Source organism: Octopus bimaculoides, chromosome 4, assembly GCF_001194135.2.
Source record: "Octopus bimaculoides isolate UCB-OBI-ISO-001 chromosome 4, ASM119413v2, whole genome shotgun sequence".
Lineage (NCBI taxonomy): Eukaryota > Metazoa > Mollusca > Cephalopoda > Octopoda > Octopodidae > Octopus > Octopus bimaculoides.
The window spans coordinates 57,539,204-57,557,788 of record NC_068984.1 but is presented as its reverse complement, the minus strand read 5'-3'; the positions used below and the strand labels follow the sequence as shown (position 1 = coordinate 57,557,788).

Genomic DNA, 18,585 nt, shown 5'->3' with positions numbered 1-18,585 from the left:
AGACTGTAGTAACGCCTGCGCATGCGTAGTCTTACGCATGCGTAGAATTAAACAAGCAAGCGTTTCCCGCTCAATTCATTCTCTTTCTCGCTGGCCAGCGATTGAGCATGGACGTGTGTTTAAAGCTGTCTCTACAACTTTCGGTCTTACACTCGACAGCTCATTATTCTCACCTCTAAAGATGTATAACTAAAGATTTGTATGTTTACCACCTAAATAAATGTTATTTAAGTTGTTTAGTCTGGAGTTCAGCGTTCCGTCTATTTCTTTAATTTTATAGTAGAAAGTCAGGTATACAATCTAGAGATGTATAACCCACTTTCTACTAAAAGACGTTGGTACTGGTACATTTTTATCCTATGGTTGTGATCGGTGATTAATTCAGAATTTCATCCTTAATTATAAATAGACAATTTCTCTTCGCGAATATCACCGTTGACGTGCATTCAGTGTTTTAAGTTATATGAATCAATGGACGTTCAACTGTCTTTTTACGTTGTAGCTGAACTAATCCACAGAACTGGCCCTAAACTTGCTAGCTCTTATAACATACTTTATTTTTATATTCCCTTTCATTTCGGGGATTCCAAACGCAGAATGTAACGTTTTTAAGCACTTAACAGCTCAAGCGACTGCTCGAATTTCCGAGACTTTAAAACGACCATGCTGATCCTACATTGACTGATGACTCAGATACTACCAAAATTTTCAGATGAATGGTAGGTTCATTTTCATTAAATTATATAACAGTACAGTATAATTGCTATATCAATTCTTGGAGCAAATGCTAATGCTTCATTTTCATTCTTTGAAATAGGTAATTTTTAAAGTCGAATTTGCATTTTTCCGGATTATCTTTGCGCCAAATAATCGCCAAGGCTTCTTGATGAAAAAAAAAAAAAAAAAAAAATCACATTTTACTTTACGTCATTTCAAACAATAATATTATTTCTAAATTATATAAATGATTTTTTTTTATTCACCATCCAAATGATGATGACATCATTCATATACAGTGCACAATACTTAATTCTAGATAACATTTGATTAGCAAGACGTTGAAATATAATAGAGGTGTAAAATCAAGAATGGTATTCGTTGTCATTTCCTAGGATCGAAAGATGTGTCGCGTTGAAATCTATGCTTGTTACCAAATGTCGTGGATTCAATAATGTATTGTTGTGTCAGCTACGTGTTATTCCATAATGAACAGACGCAAGCATAACAGTATAATTTTATTACAAGATTTATTGAAAATTTCTAATGATTGCTGATTGAGAATGTAGGAAGCAGAATCGAACCTCGATTTAACAAATATATATAGTAATGATTGGTTATGCTCGAGAAGCAGGAAAGAGCTGGTCTGCAATTACGAAGAATTTCTTTCATTTCTAGCCGGATTCAGCAAAGGAAGACTTGGTATTGTTTGGTAAGAGGTGAGATGTGTGTTCTCCGTAGCTCTCTCAAACATTTGCGATTGATCTAGATTGCTTGTGGGGAAGGTTGAGAATGTGTTATCTGGTGACGGTCTCAAACATCTGCGACTGTTCTTGACGTACTTTCGCCTAAATACTAAGAAGAGCGCGCGAAATTCAGGGACATTGCAGATGATGTTCATATGGCATGGTATCCCTGCAACCAGGACATATCGTATGACTTGAGCGTGATCTCCGAGAGTCTCGGATCTGACAACCGAGGATTTTAAGATCGATTCTAAATCTCACTATAGGCGTAATTTTAAATTTTTCTGTTGATTCAGTCTGTAAATATACGTTTTGTAAATCGATTGCCTTGAATTTTTTTCTGCTCTTTAGTTTCTGGAATAGTTCATATCTAGGCATTGGGTAGCGATCATTATTTCATTTGTTGATAAAGTATCAGACAACTACTAAGTTCAATATATCGATTATACTCCACCTCTGCAGTTGAAGCCATAGACTAACGTGAATATTCAATATTTAGTACAAAAATCATTACAATTATATGAAGAAATAGTCTGTGGAAAGTATTTGACAAAATTGTTAAAGACAAAATATAGCATCGACAAATTGAAATAGTCATTTTTGACTTCGGTACAAGGCCAGTAATTTCAAGGGGAAGGATTTGGTTGATAACACTGACCTCAATACTTGACTGATACTTTATTTTACTGACCTCAAAAGAACAGAGACAAAATCGACTGTGGCAGGATTTGAACTCAGAATGTAAAGAACTAGAGCAAGTGCCACCAAGCATGTTTTCCAATGCTAATAAGAATTGTTTTTGATTTAGGCAATAGGCAAGCAAATTTGAAGGTGGCAGGGAGGGGTTGATACCATAGATTCCAGTACTTAACCGGTACTTTATTTTATTGATCCAGAAAGGTGGAAATTAAAATTAACCACAGTAAACTTTCATTACTGTATTTATTTTGAGATACTCTGTGTTTCTTTCAATTACTTTAAATATAACAAAGAATTTAGTAAAATAACTTAGTTATCATTCAGCTAGTGTTAGAAACATAAATTGTGACTAAGGTTTGGAGGAAAATTTTAATTCAAAACTTATGGAAACAAGACATTTGTACTACAAAGCCAGAGGCGGTTTCAGCCGGGTTGGTAACAAAAGGGTTAAATGAGGATGATGAATCTCCCCCGTCATATGTCCAAAGATGGTCAAAGCTAGAAATCTTTGGATTTTGTGCTTTGCAAGCATTGTAGGTCAGGAAGCTTTGGTTGAGTGGACTCTGCTCTGTAGCTTTGTTTCTGAGATGAGAAATAATACACACATGCACACTTATGCAACATATTCACATAATCCCCATATTACAAAAAAATACACACACAAATTCACAGCAAAACCATACATAACATATAATAGACATTTACACTCACAACACAAATGTCACAGCATCAAAAACATGCAAATTGGGTCTTGTCCCAATTGTTCAGCACAGAGAATGTGCTAAACATAAAGAACATAGAAATACATAAACAAGGAATATATTCTCCCTTCAATAACTGTTGACTGAAGTTCTGTCATTTTGGCACATTTTAACAATGGTATTGATAACTGAAGATGTCACTACAGTCAAAGATTGGAGTAGAAAGTGGAACAGTGTTTAGGCATCACAAGATGACACAACTAGTAAATGACAATATATATAAATATAAAAAAAATAAACAGTCAAAATCTTTTGACTGAAGTAAAACAATACATATGTATAATATATATTGGCTTCAAATTTTAGCATAAGGCCAGTGATTTTGGGAAAGGGGTTAAGTCAGTTGCAGCAACCCCATGCTCAACTGGTACTTATTTTTATTGATTCTGAAAGGATGAAAGGCAAAGTCAACCTTGGTGGAATCAGAATGCTGCTAAGCATTTTGCCCAGTGTGCTAATAATTCTGCCAGCTTGCTGTCCTATACAATATATAATATATATTACATCTATTTATGTCTAACATGTCAATTTCCCCAGTTTTCTATTCCTTCAATCACCTATAGTCATACTGTTATCTAATTTTGTCCTACTAACATTGAAGAATCAATCTGTTGGAATGTTTTTATTTAGTATTTATGTAGCAAACAAACTGTATATTTAGAAGTCAAAACCATTTTAAATAGATTTGGAGCAACACCTCGAAGGTTTAGTTGACTGAATCGATCCCAGTACTAATTCTTTTAAGTCCAATATTTATTCTATCAGTCTCTTTTCCCAAACTGCTAAGTTATGGGGATGTGATCATACCAACACCAGTTGTCAAGCGAGGGACAAACACAGACATAAAGACACACATATAGATGTATACTAAATCCACTCATAAGGCTTGGGTTGGTCAGAGGCTACAGTAGAAGACACTTGTCCAAGTTGCAGCACAGTGGGATTGAACCCAGAATCACATGGTTGGGAAGCAAGCTTATTTATTTCATAAATATTTGCCATAAAGGCATTACAAAGAGGGGACGAACAAGGACAGACAAACATAAAAGGGATGAAGAAGCTGTATCGATTAAATATTTACAAATTTAAATACACAATAAAAATTATTTACAATGTTCGATTAAAGTATTGCTCATTACAGATGCAATTTGTAATGGCTTTCCTGAAGGATAGGCATCCGACCACCAGGGTAGACCCCTTGCTTTTTCTTTCCTTTGTTTTTGGCTCCCACTTACCTGGTGCCAAACACTCCCAGCTTCCTCACCACAGGCTTCCATCTTCTCATGATTCTGTCTCATGACAGATACCTCTTCTCCAGCAAGCTTCTTACCACACAACCATGCCTGCACCAGTTTAAAACCTTTACATTTTTTACTTAGTCTGTTGTCAGCTAAATTATAAGCCTTTAAAACAATCAAAATAAAAACTGTTTTATTTAAAAAAATATTTATTTCTACAGAGTATGAATAAAAAAGCATCACTGTAACAGTTGGAAAATAATTTCCAAAATGTCCAAATCTTTCTTGTTATTAAAACACTTAGTTTTTATTATTTTCTAAATAGTCTTTAGCTTCATTGATTTTAGCTGCTAAATATGGAGATCCACCTGAAAATAAACACAAGAAAGTCAAAAAAAAGTTTACAACACATCCATATTACAATATAATGATGAAAGAATAATTTATGATGGAAGTAGTAATGTGTTGTTGCATTAGGAAAATATACTTTGCATTGAGGCAGACATATATTAATAAAAGAATATTAAATATAGAATCATAATTAACAGGAAGCTCTGCGAGCATCTCAAATTTCACATAACTATCAATAGAGGTTATATCCTCTGTTTCTTTGAATGGCATCATTGGCTAAGAATAAAGTTTTTAAAAGTGAAACTTTTCATTGGTATAAGCAACAGTCTAAGGAACCAGTAACCAAAAACCATCTACTACTTGAATAGTTTGTTGGAAATTGTAGAGAGGTTCTATTTCTTTATTGCCAGAAGTGAGCAGGAAAGTATGAATAAAGGACACTGAGAATCTGCAGTATCATGAGAAAAACAAGTTCTTAAGGACAGCCAGTCTTTAACTTCTCGGTTATAACCTGAAAAACTATAATAAACAGTAGATGGCTAAGAATTGAACCTGAATGGACATCTACCTGTGTGCAAAATTTCTTGCTGAACTTGTTGCTAAGGTTCTCCAAAGGCATTCATCTGTACATTGTTTTGTTAGCAACCACCAGACTACAGAATGTCATACTCAAATGCCTTCACAAGGTTAATGAATGCTTACTATAGTGGTATGCTATAAGGAAATTCTCTTGTAATTGTCTTACTGAGAAGTGGGTATCAGTGGTACTCTATCCAAGCACAAATCTGAACTGCAAACTCATCAAAGCTAATTTTCCTCTTAATTAGTTATATAACACTATCTAGAACATCTCCTTTGACCATGTAGTAAGTGATAATGAAACTGCTACACCAGTCAGTGGAAATGACCACTTTCTGCTTGACTAGTGCATGTCCTGGAGGTGCAATGGCCCAGTGGTTAGGGCAGCAGACTCGCGGTCATAGGATCACGGTTTCGATTCCCAGACCGGGCATTGTGAGTGTTTATTGAGCGAAAACACCTAAAACCACCACGAGGATCCAGCAGGGGATGGTGGCGAACCCTGCTGTACTCTTTCACCACAACTTTCTCTCACTCTTACTTCCTGTTTCTGTTGTGCCTGTAATTCAAAGGGTCAGCCTTGTCACACTGTGTCACGCTGAATATCCCTGAGAACTACGTTAAGGGTACACGTGTCTGTAGAGTGCTCACCCACTTGCACGTTAATTTCACGAGCAGGCAGTTCCGTTGATCGGATCAACTGGAACCCTCGACGTCGTAAGCGACGGAGTGCCAACAACAACAGTGCATGTCCTAGAGACTATCTCTGATAGTCAAGCTGCTTTGCATGCCTTTATAACCTTATCAACCATATAGCTGGTGCTACTTCTGAAACTACTTGTTGAATCTCTTCATTGGATTCTTCTTATTCAGTAACTTCCCATAGTAGTATTTCCATATCACCTTCTTGGCACAAGAGAAGGCAAATGCACTGCTACCATTGCATACACATTTCTTACCTATGATGTCTTAATCCACATTAACACATTGCTTTGAAATCTAGAATGTCTTATGCCTCTATAAAATCAGCAAACTTTCTACTTTTCTCCTTGATAAGTCTACTTGACATCTAGCCATTCCTTTAGCTACCTGACATTGTTCCTGGTTCTCCCCTTTTATTCCTGATTTGTCTCTTAGCTTTTATGTCTCTCATTAAAATATTACGACTACCACCATGTCACATTCCATTTGGTTGGAATCTTGCTCTACCTACAGATCCAGTCTGTGGCCTGCAGTAAGTTGCCTTATCTACTTTGCAAGCCTCTATCTCCTCTTCTTTCATGACAGAGATATTACATAGTACATTTCTGAACTTTTATTCAGCTTCTATTCTTTCCTTCTACAGATTGTCTTGTACCTCTTGGTTCAACTAGATCTTACTCTGGTCTCATAAATAACTAGACTTTATTAGGTGGTACATTCTTCACCAAGAAAAGATTTTGTATTCACAGCCGACTGTCTATTAGGTTTTCTGGTTAGTACAAAGTCTCTCTAGCTTGTTTGTTTGGAGTGGTAGAGGTACATGATCAACCAATTCCAAGGAGCAAAAGCCATTACAGAGGAGACAATATGTCTGTGCATTAAGAGGCTAAAGTGCATCTGTTAATGATGGAGTGACAATCAGTTGGGTGGCCCTTCTCTAGATGTGACCCAAGGTATCAATGTAGAAGCAGCACTATCCCAGATGTAAGAGCAGTACTCAACTGTGGGCATTACTCAAGTCTTCTGGAACGTCAGTAGCTGTTGGGGACTGAAATATCTTCAGGCCTTGAGAAGGGCTAGTCTGTAGAGAAGTAGTTCTAACTGCATGAAGGATGTGCTTTTGCCAGGAAAAATCCTTGGTGATAGTGAGGTCCAACATTTGGAGTAAGTGTGAAGGCTCTAATGTTTAGAAAGGGTATGTTGTGTTAATGTTTCCTTGATATGTGTAACGCTCAAGTTTTTTTGTTGGTATGGCCTCATTGGAAGATGCTCTGAAGAACTCTGATAATAGAATCAATGCATGTCTGACAAGTTGTATTAGGGTTGCATGTGGATAATTCATGGATAACGAATCTTAAGTAGAAATGAAGGATTGTGTAATCTGTATGCGAAGGGGTGCTGATGGATATGGCAGCAAAGAAAGCATTGATTTATAAAAGATAGCGGGAAAAAGTGACAGAAGAGAACTCTGAGGAATATCAGACTAGGTGGAGAATGGGGCAGAAAAAACACCATCAACACATGCCATGATAGTATGATCTGTTAGAAAGCTGCAGATCCAGGAAATGATAGATAAGAGCCATAGGTGGGAGGAAGTTTTGATATAAGACTTGCATGCCAGATATGGTTGAAGGCTTTCCTGAATATAATAAATGCTTCTTGTATAGAAGCATAAATAAAGTGCATATTTGATGTTAAAGGTCTCCAGAAAGTATAGAAGACTTACCTCTGTCTGGATGGTTTAAAAGCATAATTCTTTTGTGGGCTTCCTTAAGTTTAGATTTACTCACAGATGGGCTAAAATAGAAAATAGAAATAATTTACTAATCTTTCTGTGTTTTCTTTAAACCATGCAATTCTTTAAATATATAAAGAAAACAAGGTGCAGATTATACTTCACACACCCACACACACATTCACATACATAAATTTACATTGAAATTTGGACTGAGTGATGCCTTGTGAGTAAATTTGGAAAATGGAACCTGTAAGAAGCTCATTATAAGTATGTGTTGAATGGTGATATTGTAGAGTATTGTTTGTTACAGCGTTGAGTGACAGCAGTAACAATTTCATTTCTTGGAGGCATTATAACTGATTGCTTTACACTTTCAAACACCCTTGGAATTAAAAATCCCTTATTTATATGTTTTACAATCAGGTTAAATCAATATATAACTATAGCTATATCCCTACAGGCTTTATATATCAACTTAAAGATGCAGACATGGTTGTGAGATGTAGGTATGGCTGTGAGGTGCAGGCATGGTTGTATGGTTCAAAAGTTTGCTTCCCAATCATGTGGCTTCAGGTTCAGTTCCATAGTGTCACCATGGGCAAGTGTTTTTTTTCTTCCATAGCCCTTGTCCAACCAAAGCCATGTGAGTAAATTTGGTAGGCAGAAACTGAAAGAAGTTTGTTATGTGTGTGTGTGTGGTCTTGATCATAAATAAGTATCAGTGTTCTTGCTTTTAACCTACCGTCATTCAAACATGTTAGAGTTGTTAAGGTTGTTATCTCGGGGGGAGGGGGGAGTGAGGAAGCATTGTATATGTATGTATTTGGGGCATTGTAAATATAAGTGTCATGAGCCTTGTGGGTGAAGTATTACTGATGCTGCAGAGATGTGTAAATAAATAAAAAGAAAGAAAAAGAAGTGGGCTACTATCTGGTTTAGTTAGTCTAGAGATAGGGGGTGGAAAGAAAGGAGAGGGCAGCAAGATTACCAATAGAGGAGGAGAGAGGGGAAGGGTAGCTGGGTATCTGGTAAGAGAAAGAGATTTCCAGTAACAGAGAGAGAGAAAGAGATTTCTGGTAAGAGTAAGAGAGAAAGAGATTTCCAGTATTGGTGGTGGGTGTGGGAAAGGGTGGGCGCAACCACTCACACGAAAGGTCATTTTAAGGGCTAGAGCAAACAAGAAGGAGTTATACATGTAGCCAAGAAACAAGGTTAGACATTGTGGGGTTAGAACAAACAAGAAAGAATTATTTTAGAGAATAGATGAGTTTGAATGAATGAGGCGATTAAAAACAAGGGAGATTCTTAGCTTAGCTGTGCATATTTTCGAGTGTCATCAGCCGCCGAAACACATGGAATAGACTATGGCACAGGGGCAGCAACTTCAGGGGAGGGGGTAGGTTGATTACATCGACCCCAGTACTCAACTGGTACTTATTTAATCAACCCTGAAAGGATGAAAGGTAAAGTTGACCATGGCAGAATTTGAACTCAGAATGTAAAGATAGACGAAATGCTGCTAAGCATTCTGTCTGGTGTGCTTATGAGTCAGCCAGTTTTCCACCTTTAAATAAGTAATAATATTAGATCTCTAAATTACACCAAATTATGAGCAATCTAGAATGAAAAATAATATGCAATGAAAAATAAGGAGCATGCATACCATCATTCTCATAAACAAAACTGATGATTACAAACTGACCTGACACCAAGAATTAATCCAGCTTCTCGTTTGGACATTTTGGGTTCAAAACCACCTTTGTAATATTTGTTATAGGTAAATGCCTGAACAAAAAGAAAGTTGATTATTAGAATAAAAATTAACACTGTTATTCATAATACAGGAGAGTAAAATAATTATTAACAAACTCTCTGTTTGTCTTCTCTCTCCCTCAAAAGACAAAGATATATATATATATATATATATATATATATATATATATATATATATATTTGTCTTTTGAGTTACTTGACAATTTTACTAGTGCCAGTATCATGTAAAAAAAGCATTCAGAACACTCTGTAAAATGGTTGGCATTAGGAAGAGTATCCAGTCATAGAAACTATGCTAAAGAAGACTTTGGAGTTTGATGTAATCTTCCAGCTTGTAGGATACTGTCAAACTATTCAAGCAATGACAACCTGGAACATAGATAATTATCCATGATAATGATAATTAAAAATATATCACCATCATTTAATGTCTGTTTTATATGCCTGAAAATGGTTAGATAATTCAACTGGAAATGACAAGCCAGAGGACTGTACCAGACTCCACTATCTGCTTAGTCAGAGTTTCTATGACTGAATGCTCTTCCCAACACCAGTCACTTTACAGAGTGTACTGGGTTTTCTTTTTTTGTGGCATTTGTACTATAATGTCACCAATAACTTACAAGAACAAAACTCCCCAACTAAGCAGAGGTGTTGTATTGAGGGAGGTGGCTTTATACCAGGTGTTGAGAGATTACATTCAATAAACAATACATAAGTACATAAACATAGAGTAACAAGGAAAACACTTTCTCTTCATATGTGTTTCTGAAAACTGGTTAAAGATTAATAAAAACACATTTGGAAGGATAGGGTTCCAGTCAAGTGAATTAACTCCAGTATATTACTGGTGTTTATGTAATGAATGCCAGAAGCACCCAAGTCAACTTCAGCAGAGCTTGAAATCAGAAGGTACAGTGATGCAATTAAATACCACAAGGTATTTAAGTTACCACTCTGCCATTTCACAAACTTAATAACAATAATAATAATTAAAAACATAAAATATGAAGATACCAGTAAGAAACTAAATACTTACAGATGTTGATGGTAAAGAATCTATTTGTTTTTTCAAAGTTTCTCCTGCAACTTTGCCATAACGAAGAGCATAGCGACCTGTAAAAAGAATGAATATTCACACATGATGCACCGATGGACATTATGAGAACTGTATTTTTCAAGTATAATAACCAACACTAATAATCACTGTTGATAGACTCATCAGAGTCTTTTAACCCTTTGTCTGTCCTGTATATCACATATGGTACACAGGATATATAAAGGAAAGCTTTATATATAACTCAGAAAGTATGAAACAAGGGCTAACTAAAAGTTTGAAAACAAGCATGAATGTTTAGGACAAACTTATGAAAATGGTTCGAAATGGAAAAGGGTTTATATAAAAAATATTTTTAACACCTAGCAAGTACATCATTTGGTGTTGTATTTTCTTGAATTCATTCCTCTTAAACTATTCATCACCTGCTAATCTTTTAATGTCTATATAGCTGATGCAGTCATCTCAACATCATCATCATTGTTTAACGTCTGCTTTCCATGATGGCATGGGTTGGACAGTTTGACTGAGGACTGGCAAGCCAGGAGTCTACCCCAGGCTCCAATCAGAACAGAACAGTCATCAAAGCAAAATATTTATAACTGAAGAAAAAAATTTTCATTTAGATGTCACTATATTTAAAATATTAATGTCAACATCTGCCTAAATTCTTGGGCAGTTATTGTTATAACTACCCAAGTCTAGTAAAATAGACTTCTATATATTTTTTTATCATCATCATCATTTAACATTTGCTTTCTATGCTGGCATGGATCAGACGCTTTCACAGGATTCAGTGAGCCACAGGACTGCACTGAGCTCCAGTGTCAGCTTTGGCTAACCAAAGCTGACACTGGAGCTCAGCATGACCCTGCAGCTTGATGGATCCTGTCGAACTATCCAACCCATGCCAGCATGGAAAGCAAACATTAATGAATGATGATGATGATGAAATGAAAGTCTGTGGTACTAACAGATATTTTTATTCCTGTTTCCCCACTCTCACACATTATACTCCTACATGCACCCCCTCAGTTTACAATATAGCTTTGTACCACAGACCAAGGGACATAACTTTGGAAGCCTTCACGAACATATTTATTGGAGGTGGGGGCATGATCATAATTTCCTCGGTTTTACAGAAAGCCAAGTAGTTTGTTTTCACCCTTGGCCTTCAGCAAAAAAAAACCCGGCTATACATTTCCAATTATGTCTGATGATTGTTTGAGCATGCCTTTTGCTTAGGGAAATCTGATTCTGCATGAATCATTTGATAAATATGCTTAGCCATCTGGTTTTTGATTTAAAAAATTGTACTAAAATCATACTAATCTATTACTTTAAATTGATTGTGCTCTTTTTTTTTCTGACTTAAGAACTTTTCTTAGGCAGTTATTTTTCAATACACATACACATACTAGTGTCAACATGCTGTCTTAAAGATTGTGTGTTGGAAATTACACCACACACATATACATATAAAGTATTACCTGCAAATCCAACGATAGTACAGCCAATTCCAACAAGAATGAGGTTACTAGCCTGTGAAGTATGAATAAAAACAATGAATAATATCATAGAGAGAAAGCTATAAAATGTTCATAATGTATACAAAAGAAAGACAAAGTAAAAAAAGGTGGAAAAAAGAAAACATCAATGTAACACCAAGTGCTTCAATTGGTCGCACACCACAAGGGTGAATGGAGCCTATTGAAGCAAGCCAGCACGCTCGCAGCATTACCATGGGCAATGACAAGGCTAAGGTGTTGGAAAAGCAACGCACCCTCACAGGCTTCACCTAATACCTTGTTGAGGTAAGCTGCCAACGATGACAAGAACTTCATGGTTAGTGGTGATGACTCATAGCAAAAGTGTGTCTGTTTTCAGTTTCTAACTGCCCATTCACTGAATTTTCCCCTATTCAGCTAGGAGTGGGTACTAAGCTAGGTTTTGAAGCTGTTGCTCATGTCACTTGGGCTTCACCAACTTGCCCTCTAAGTTCCCAAAGGTCAACCTCAAACTAGACATCAGGAATGCCTTTAATTCTATCAGTCAGGATGTCATCTTCCATGCAGTAAGGGAGAATGTCCCACAACTTTATCACTTTGCTTGGCAAGCCTACTGGGAGCCCTCCTACCTCTCCTTTCAGCTAGTGCAAAATTCTCAGGGGACTGGATTGATGCCCTGCCTGTGGCCAACATTGGAGGTCTACTCAGTCTAGATGAATAACACATCTGCATCAGACTCAGAAATGGGAGCTGATGTGTCTGCAGGGGACTGAGATGTCGCTGTGGTAGGTACCTCTACCCCACAGGCCTTCACGGTCTGTCTTGCTGCCTAAATGCTGGTCGCTTCACTCGTCACACTGAGCTAAACCTAATCATTAAGCAGGCCCTCGCTCAGATTAATATCCCCTCAATCCTGGGGCTGATGGGGAGCAGGGAGGTATTTTTTATAACGATTAATAGTCTGTCTATTATAGCTTTACCTTCATTATACTGTAGGGGTTTTTCCTATTCAATATAAATCTACAATAGACTTGCAATATATAATAAAATTTTTAAATGCCTATATTTGCAAATAACAGTGGGTAACACACGTTTAGAGATACGTGCATGCGAAAAAAATTTTTTTAAGCGGATAAAATATAATTTACAATTATATAACTGTCGATTTATGAGGCATAAGGGCAATTTCCAACTCAAGTAAAAGTTAATGGGAGATAAACTGCATCCATAAAACTATCGGACTGAAATAAATACACTGCAGTAATATTGCACTGGTGATTGGTGTCCAATTTCCTTCAGAAACGTGAAAAAACTGGATATTAGGAGACATTTCCATTGATTCACGGTAATTTTGGAACAGCTACAAACGCACATTAAGTTGTTAATAACACTAACAATCATTATGACGACAATCGGTTTTGTTATTACGCAAGCTGGAATAGTGACAGGAAACATGGATCAGATAATAGTTTATATTTAATCATATAATTTACATCTATAGTGAAATGTTTAAACCTTCAAATAAAGAACTAAATTTCTAGATTTGATGATGATTTATGCAACTTAATCGTTTCCTCGGATTCTACTATTTTAAACAATTAAACACTTGTGCTTCATCGCCACATGACTGACAGTCTAACAAATTCAACTTCATCCACGAGTTTGGTGCTGCATTATTCGAAATTTATATTCAGCACGACGTTTTACCGCATGGCTTTTAAACTAATCATATATATATATATATATATCTTTGTAAATGAATGTTATTTAATAGCGTTTTCTCTCATTAATATTTGTGGAACTTGATATGTAACTAGAAATCGGAAGAAAATATTCGATAATCATAATTTTACATATGAAATACTCCTCTCACTCGAACTAAATAAATGAATTAACTTTTCAAATACTCACCATATTTTATGACTAATATACCTGTCCTGTTGGAGAAAGAAGCCGACTTAAATGTCGAATTGAATGTTGCGTGACCTCTAAGACTCACCTTCGACTGTCGTGATTTACTAACATTTTTTATGTAAATTATATTACTACTTATTTATTATATGAATATTTATTTGGCTAGTTTATAAAAATATTATTAAAATCTTATTATGCTGTTGATTTTTATTAAAAGTTTAGAAAGAGATGTAATTAAAATACATCGTCTGCTGTACTGCTACATGATGTAAGTGAGAATAGATTTAGTTATGGCGGTGCTTACAAGATTCTTTCACCGTTTCCAGTTGTGGAATGTTTATCAGTTTGGGAAAAAATGTCATTTAAACACAAGCGTGCGTTGGTCACATACAAATGTCAGAGTACGTTTTGCTCCAAGTCCAACAGGATTTTTACACCTTGGAGGTCTACGCTCAGCTCTTTATAATTATATTTTTGCTAAATCCAAAGGAGGAACTTTTATACTTCGAATAGAAGACACTGACCAGGTTGAAATTAATTCTTTTTAATTATATAATGGAAAATTTTCAGTTTCATATGTATTCATTCTGAATGAGTCGGGCATTCGCTACCTTCAATTGTCTCGAGATATTTTGACATTTTTCAGCCTGCTATACTTCTCTCTAGTTTCTTCTCTTAAAAAAAGTACTGGGGTCGATTCATTCGACCAAAAGTTCATCAAAGCGGTACTCCAGCATGGTCGCAGTCTAATAACCAAAACAGATTAAAAAAATTATAAAGATTACGTGTTCATTTTTTCCATCTTAAAAGTAAGGTTTAGACATCTTTATCTTTTATTCATCTATCATACCGATTTAGTTTAGTTTTTCTGATGTATCCAACGATGAAGCTGATGTCTTTTAGTAATTTTCCTCTGGCTTCTGTTTGGTGGAGAACGAAAATCTATAGTCTAGCATGAAATGGTTTATTTAATGTGATGTGTAGTACTCTGAGTATGTTTCTTTTTCCCTTTTGTCTAGTCACTGTCTGCATGCCTTGTAATCTTGAAGCTTTCTTTTTCATATGTCTAGGACTATATTCTATAGTATGCCCTTCTCTTTCTAAGATGGTAGGATGTAATTTGAGGGAAGTTTAGTGCTTGTTTTTAGCTGCACCAGCACAGGTTCTCTCGATAGGTTCTGAACCTCACTGCAACTGAGGAGCTCTTTTCGTTGAACATACATCTTCAGCATAATCAAGATACAAAATGCGTCGTCTCCAACAAAACTCAGTTGAGACTCAATACTGCACCCATATCTTGGACATTGCTGCTTCTATGCAGGCAGATATTCTATATTGCATAAAAAGGAAAAAAACCCAGTTATCTGACATTTGTATAAATCATTTGCCAATGTATTCTTACCTTTGGCCCACAGATGTATTACCCCTTTTCTCTGTTTCTACTATCAGTTCTACAGTGGCTCTGTTCTTTGGAGTAGGCTGGTCTCCTGCTACTTTCACACAAGTAATCTTTACTCACCTCCTCCTCTTGTCATCTACCCCTTGACCCTACATTAGGCACTATGTTCAAGTCTTCTGGAATTTCATTTCACCTCATATTTTCCCTCCAGCCATTGACTTAGATCTGTTCAAGAACACGAATCAAAGTAACCTCAGTCGGTTGCAAGAACTACTGGAAGGAAGAAGACAAATTGTCAGTACTACTGTCTCATTAGGTGTCTCCTGCAAGATATATACAAAGCAGTGACCACTTACTAGAAGAGAGAGTACTGTTGCTACTTACAACAATGAACTTGGCTGTCAAAAATTGATTTGGCCATGATTGTCTCACTTAGCCTGTATTGCTTAAAACCAGCCAATCTATGATGGCTCTGTGAAATGAATGAAGGCCTGTAAAAATAAATGTTTATTCTATTGTTAAGTTAATTTACCCTTATTTGAATGAAATCCTCAATAATTTGTATTTGTATTGGCTTTACAGACTCGATTGGTACCTGGAGCATTGGAAAAACTGCAGGACATTTTAGAATGGGCAGGAATAATGCAAGATGAAGGTGAGCTATCAATTAATTAAAAATGTGTAGATATTTACAGTTTGAATGAATATATTTTAAATTTCAGCCCCAACGGCTGCTCACACTTTTCAAGTAAGGCCCATATAAATACTGTGCTGCTATGCACAGGAGGGCCATTTGACTGGTATTCAGTCAGTAATGGACATACTTCAACCTCTAGTCCTAAAGCATGACGTTTCCCCTCTTCTTTTACTACTGTAATGATCTCTGCCCCTCAGAATTTGCCGATCTTGTATCTCTATCAGTCATCTACCTCTGTCCCTTGCCATCCTTGTTACATCCAACACAACCAGCCTTGCACTAACCACTATTCCCAGCCCATTTTTCTTTAGAACGTTAATCTTCTGGAATCTTCACCTTACTCATGTCTTTCCTGTAGATGTTGACCTACAATAGTTTAGACTCAGCAACAAAATAAATAGTAATGGTTTAATAGAAATGTTTTATGGGACATCACAAAACTGATGGTAAATAATTTAACTTTTATTCCGTGTACAAAATGGTGAATGAAATTTTAAACTGATCAGCTTTTATTAACTTAATATTTAAATTTTATGAATTTCAGGGCCTAGAGCTGGAGGAAAGTATGGCCCTTATATTCAGGTAATATTTTTTGTCTTAAACTTAACTTGCTACTTAATATTTTTTTTATTTATAGTACCTATTATTCTAAGGCTGAGCTTCTTTTCAATTTTATTATTTAACCATTTTAATTTACTTATACAGCTACTGCATACAACCTTGACCTTTTCTCATCTCAAGTTCCTAGGTTTTACCTAACCATCACCATTTTTGCTTCTATTAAATCCTTGATCATTGATCAAAGCAACCCTCTTCACATCACCCTAGTACACAACAAATCTTGCTCCCTGAATCCTCTGGTACTTCTAGCCAGCAAAGTTACTGCAGTTCCACAGTTCTATGCTGACTATTCTCAGCAGCAAATGTACTTCTCCTCTGATCAATCTGAGTCAACTAAGCAATTGATTAATATCATTCACCTGCAAATGTTACTCTACAGACATTACACAGTTAAGCAGAGAATGACTTTATGCATCACACACCCTGCAAGTTCTCATATATCCTAAACTGCAGCTATGTCCTATCACAAAGCAGTCTCTGTCACACCTCAGTTAAGATGATGCTGCTAATAAAGACATATGCTGCTTGATACACAACACAGTTCTCACACCTTAAAAAAATCATCCCAAACTATATTCTTCTCTATTATATCTACTTCCTGATTAAGTTGGCTGTTGCCAAATAACAAAAGCTTACCTGGTTGCTCCAACTCAAAACGATGAGCAGTCTCAGTAGAGTCACTTTGATTACTTTCGGACTCTACTGTAGTACTCATTGTCGTTACCCAAGTTTTCAGCCTCTATCGTTATGAAGTAACGAGTAATGAATAACCTCTCTGATTATATCAATTACCGTTCTTTTATCCTCATATTTCAAATATGATGGAAACTTTTGTAGACAGCCACAACAACATTTGTTGATCTGTGAGGAGATATAAATTCTAAATGTACATATTTTTATCACTAGTATATTTTTAAAAAGGTTTTCTTTTATTCTATCCAAGATTTGTTCACTCTTTAACACTGAAGTTTTATTCTTTAATATAAATTGGAAGTTTACAAATTAGATATTAATTTCTCTAATTAAACCCAATATCTAATACTAAGATTATGCATAAATTAGTGTATGGTGCAAGGGAAACAACTTTTCTAAATATTTAGAAAGAATTACTTCCCTTACTATCTATTCCTTCGCTTCATCGTCATTATTTATCAACGAAAATATGCACGATGACGTGCGCATCACACATCCAGTTCCATGGTCTGGGTTCCAGGTTCATAATTATTTTTATATCTATATTATCTAAATATATATATATATAGAGAGAGTGAGTGAGTGAGAGGGTAGATTTTTATTCCATTCGTTTACAGCTGTTTCATAATCTTGTTAGCTATATAATAAAAGTTACATCGATATTAATACGCATAAAATATACATATACAAACCTGGGTGCTGATATGGGAACTAACTGACTAATGCTCAGAAAGATACATGGTGGCTGAAAACATCAACCCTGGGTCATTCCACTGAAATTCAAGATAAGTTTTGTGAAAAATATATCGTTAAAAAGTTATATTGCTATGGTAATCCCAAAGCTTATAGTTTGTAGTGGCGCGTGTGGCCGCCATCTTGGGAAGTGCCATTGCTCATGTGCAAGGGATTTGCCGCCAGCGGTAGTACCCGAGCACGCATGCACAATGCAACAGGTGGAGAAAAAAGCTATAGCGTTCCTTCTCTTATTCATCCAGCAGGCGTCGTGTCAACACGTATCTCTCAGCTCTCCACCGACATGTGGTCGAAGCTTCCTTTGGTATTATAGCGGCATGCCGGTTTCACCCCGGAATGAAACGGCTCTACACCAACCAGGAATAAATTATTGGGATCTATTTCAAAACGGGGGCACCAGTTTTCATTTATGTTTTATGTAGTGTTTTTGGTACCGAAAGACTTTGAAACTTCGTATACTTATCTATTTTGTGTTATAGAACAGAAAAAAATTTTTGTATTCGAATTTATTTCATGTAAAAAATTGTCTTATTTCGATAATTTCTACTAATCACTGACGTCTATTCAGTTGAAAACAGTTAGCGCTGTAACAGTGTATATCGTATTAATCCCCTAACCCTAACTAGACTGTTAACCCTA

General features: G+C 36.0%; 2 protein-coding genes across 6 annotated transcripts in view; one reads left to right on the top strand and one right to left on the bottom strand.

The window, feature by feature from the left end:
• Positions 1 to 4,337: 4,337 nt before the first annotated feature.
• The window catches only part of LOC106874709 (mitochondrial import inner membrane translocase subunit TIM14), a 33,002-nt gene continuing 18,754 nt past the window's right edge, over positions 4,338 to 18,585 (bottom strand). The window contains exons 1-6 of one of the 2 annotated variants that reach the window (XM_014922532.2): positions 13,781 to 13,892; positions 11,852 to 11,903; positions 10,344 to 10,420; positions 9,234 to 9,316; positions 7,520 to 7,590; positions 4,338 to 4,529 (exon numbers count right to left, since the gene is read on the bottom strand). In XM_014922532.2, coding sequence (XP_014778018.1) covers positions 4,462 to 4,529; positions 7,520 to 7,590; positions 9,234 to 9,316; positions 10,344 to 10,420; positions 11,852 to 11,903; positions 13,781 to 13,783 — 354 coding nt within the window. In that variant the 5' untranslated portion in view covers positions 13,784 to 13,892 and the 3' untranslated portion in view covers positions 4,338 to 4,461. Of the gene's footprint in view, positions 4,530 to 7,519; positions 7,591 to 9,233; positions 9,317 to 10,343; positions 10,421 to 11,851; positions 11,904 to 13,780; positions 13,893 to 18,585 lie in introns of those variants that run through there. The other variant, XM_014922531.2, reaches the window with a different exon arrangement.
• The window catches only part of LOC106874708 (probable glutamate--tRNA ligase, mitochondrial), a 27,308-nt gene continuing 22,780 nt past the window's right edge, over positions 14,058 to 18,585 (top strand). For 2 of the 4 annotated variants that reach the window (XM_014922529.2, XM_014922528.2), the window contains exons 1-3: positions 14,058 to 14,310; positions 15,765 to 15,837; positions 16,424 to 16,461. In XM_014922529.2, coding sequence (XP_014778015.1) covers positions 14,074 to 14,310; positions 15,765 to 15,837; positions 16,424 to 16,461 — 348 coding nt within the window. In that variant the 5' untranslated portion in view covers positions 14,058 to 14,073. Of the gene's footprint in view, positions 14,311 to 14,382; positions 14,593 to 14,754; positions 14,776 to 15,764; positions 15,838 to 16,423; positions 16,462 to 18,585 lie in introns of those variants that run through there. The other 2 variants (XM_052967089.1, XM_014922530.2) reach the window with 2 other exon arrangements.